At 57.5% G+C, this 1,978-nt stretch overlaps 1 protein-coding gene across 1 annotated transcript; it reads right to left on the bottom strand.

The window, feature by feature from the left end:
* Window positions 1–363: 363 nt before the first annotated feature.
* On the bottom strand, window positions 364–1,728 carry LOC113942123 (KH homology domain-containing protein 4-like). The gene is made up of 3 exons (XM_027633258.1): window positions 1,671–1,728; window positions 1,350–1,590; window positions 364–682 (listed from the first exon to the last, which is right to left on the bottom strand). Exons 1-3 carry the CDS (start codon window positions 1,724–1,726, stop codon window positions 674–676), a joined length of 306 nt encoding a protein of 101 aa, XP_027489059.1. The 5' UTR covers window positions 1,727–1,728; the 3' UTR covers window positions 364–673.
* Window positions 1,729–1,978: the final 250 nt, after the last annotated feature.

The following is a 1,978-nucleotide window of genomic DNA, read 5'->3' as shown; positions in this document are numbered from 1 at the left end:
AGCTCACCCACACTCCCCCCTTTTTAAAAACGTAATATTTTGTGTCAGTATCGACATTCTAGGAAATAAAAAGCCAAAGAAGCACAGATTTAGGAGGAGTTGGGGGTTACCACAAAGACCTGGGAGCCTTTTTTCAACGTGTGGAGTGAGTACAGCCTTCTAAAAGCTCTGGAATGGACTTTGGGGGGGTTATAAACATCAACCAAGACCCTACTAAAAAAAAAAAAGAGAACCTTCCAGTAACCCCCAACCACTCAGCAAAATTCACAGGAAGGCACAGCACTTAAAAAAGAGCCACAGGGCAGCTGTGGAGGGACTCCAGTGCACTGCACAGACATTAAATTGTACAGCCATTAAACTGTACAGCCATTAAACTGTACAGACATTAAATTGCTCCACTCCTTCCACTTTTTTATTAAAAAAAGTACATTCGTTAATCTGCAGCTCCTTAATTTCCACCCCCTCCCAACCTGAAGTGTCACCAGAGTTTAATCACTCTGGGAAATGCCACCACTGAGCACTTCCTACCGACAGCAACGTGTGCAATAAAACCATAGCATGTTCTAATGATATATTTGTTACTGTATTAAATAATAAAACCAATGTGCAACAAAACTGCCAATCCCAAATGCAGGTTGATTCCCTGGTTAAGTGGTTCCCTCAGCACAGGGTGTCACCAGAGCTCGGGACAAAAGCAGAGGTGGAAGATTTGGGGCAGCAGCAGCAGCACCTGCCAACTTTTAGAGGTGCCAAAGTGCCAGATTTTACTTCCAGAGCCCAAAGGGGGCTTTAAAAAAAAAAAACCAGAGCCAGAGAGACTTTTTATACAGGGCAAGGGGGGACGGTTTTAAACTGCCCGAGTGCAAGGTTAGCTGGGATACTGGGAAGGAATTCCTCCCTGTGAGGGTGGGGAGGGGCTGGGATGGAATTCCCAGAGAAGCTGTGGCTGCCCCTGGATCCCTGGAAGTGTCCGAGGCCACTTTGGAGCAACCTGGAACAGTGGAACGTGGCCCTGCCCACGGAACTGGATGTGGTTTAAGGCCCTTTTCCAACCCAAATCAGGCTTTTCCATCAGCTCTGCTACCTGGAAAACCCTTCAGGAAAAACTCTCTAAGAGCGGGGCTGGATGATCCTCGCGGGGTCCCTTCCAGCCCCCAACATTCCGTGATCCCGGGGAAAAACTTTATCTCCCCAGAGGCGGCTTCCTAAAGCCTCGCAAGGCCTGACCCCACAGCCGAGGAAAAAATTAAAATTATGTTTCCTGAGTGATTTTGTCGCCCCCAACTCCACCGTTTCCCGACAAAGACGGTCTCTGGAGCCCGCCCGTGACGCCCCCTCGCCCCCCCCACCTTGTCGGCCGTGCTGGGCGCCGGCTTCAGCTTCCCCTTGGCCATCAGCATGGCGTTGATCTTCGCCGCCACGGCCGCGGCCGCATCCAGCGCTCCCGAGGGCGCCGCGGAGCCCTCGGAACCGGCCACGGCGGCGCCGCCATCGCCGCCCCCGCCGGCGAACGGCCGCCCGGGCAACGGCGCCGTGCCGGGCAGCAGGAAGGTGGGAGCGGGGCCGGGCTGGTCCCACTTGCTGCGGCGCCTGGAAAAGAGGAGAGGAGGGTGAGGCGGTGCCCCCGCGGCGGTGGCGGGGCCGCCCGAGCCCGCCCGGCCGCGCCTCACCCGCCCGCGGCCCCCGCGTCCCGCTGCGCTCCGCCGCCCGCAGACATGGCCGACATGGCGCCCTCAGCGTCACTGCCGCCCGAGCCCGCCCCGCGCAGCCGCTTCCGGCGTCACCTGGGAGACCGCCGGGGCACTTCCGGCAGTTGCCATGGAGATGGGCGGAGAGCTTCCGGGTGATGCCACGGAGATGGGCGGGAGCTTCCGGGTGTTGCCATGGAGACCCAGGGGGCCGGGCCGGGAGGGGACGGGGAGACAGCGGGATCGGGGGATGATGGAATTGTAGGAGCGGGGGGTCGGGGGATGATGGA

Source organism: Corapipo altera, unplaced genomic scaffold (assembly GCF_003945725.1).
Source record: "Corapipo altera isolate COAL_440 unplaced genomic scaffold, ASM394572v1 132494, whole genome shotgun sequence".
Lineage (NCBI taxonomy): Eukaryota > Metazoa > Chordata > Aves > Passeriformes > Pipridae > Corapipo > Corapipo altera.
Note: the sequence above shows the minus strand (reverse complement) of the source record. Positions and strands in the feature narration are given on the sequence as shown.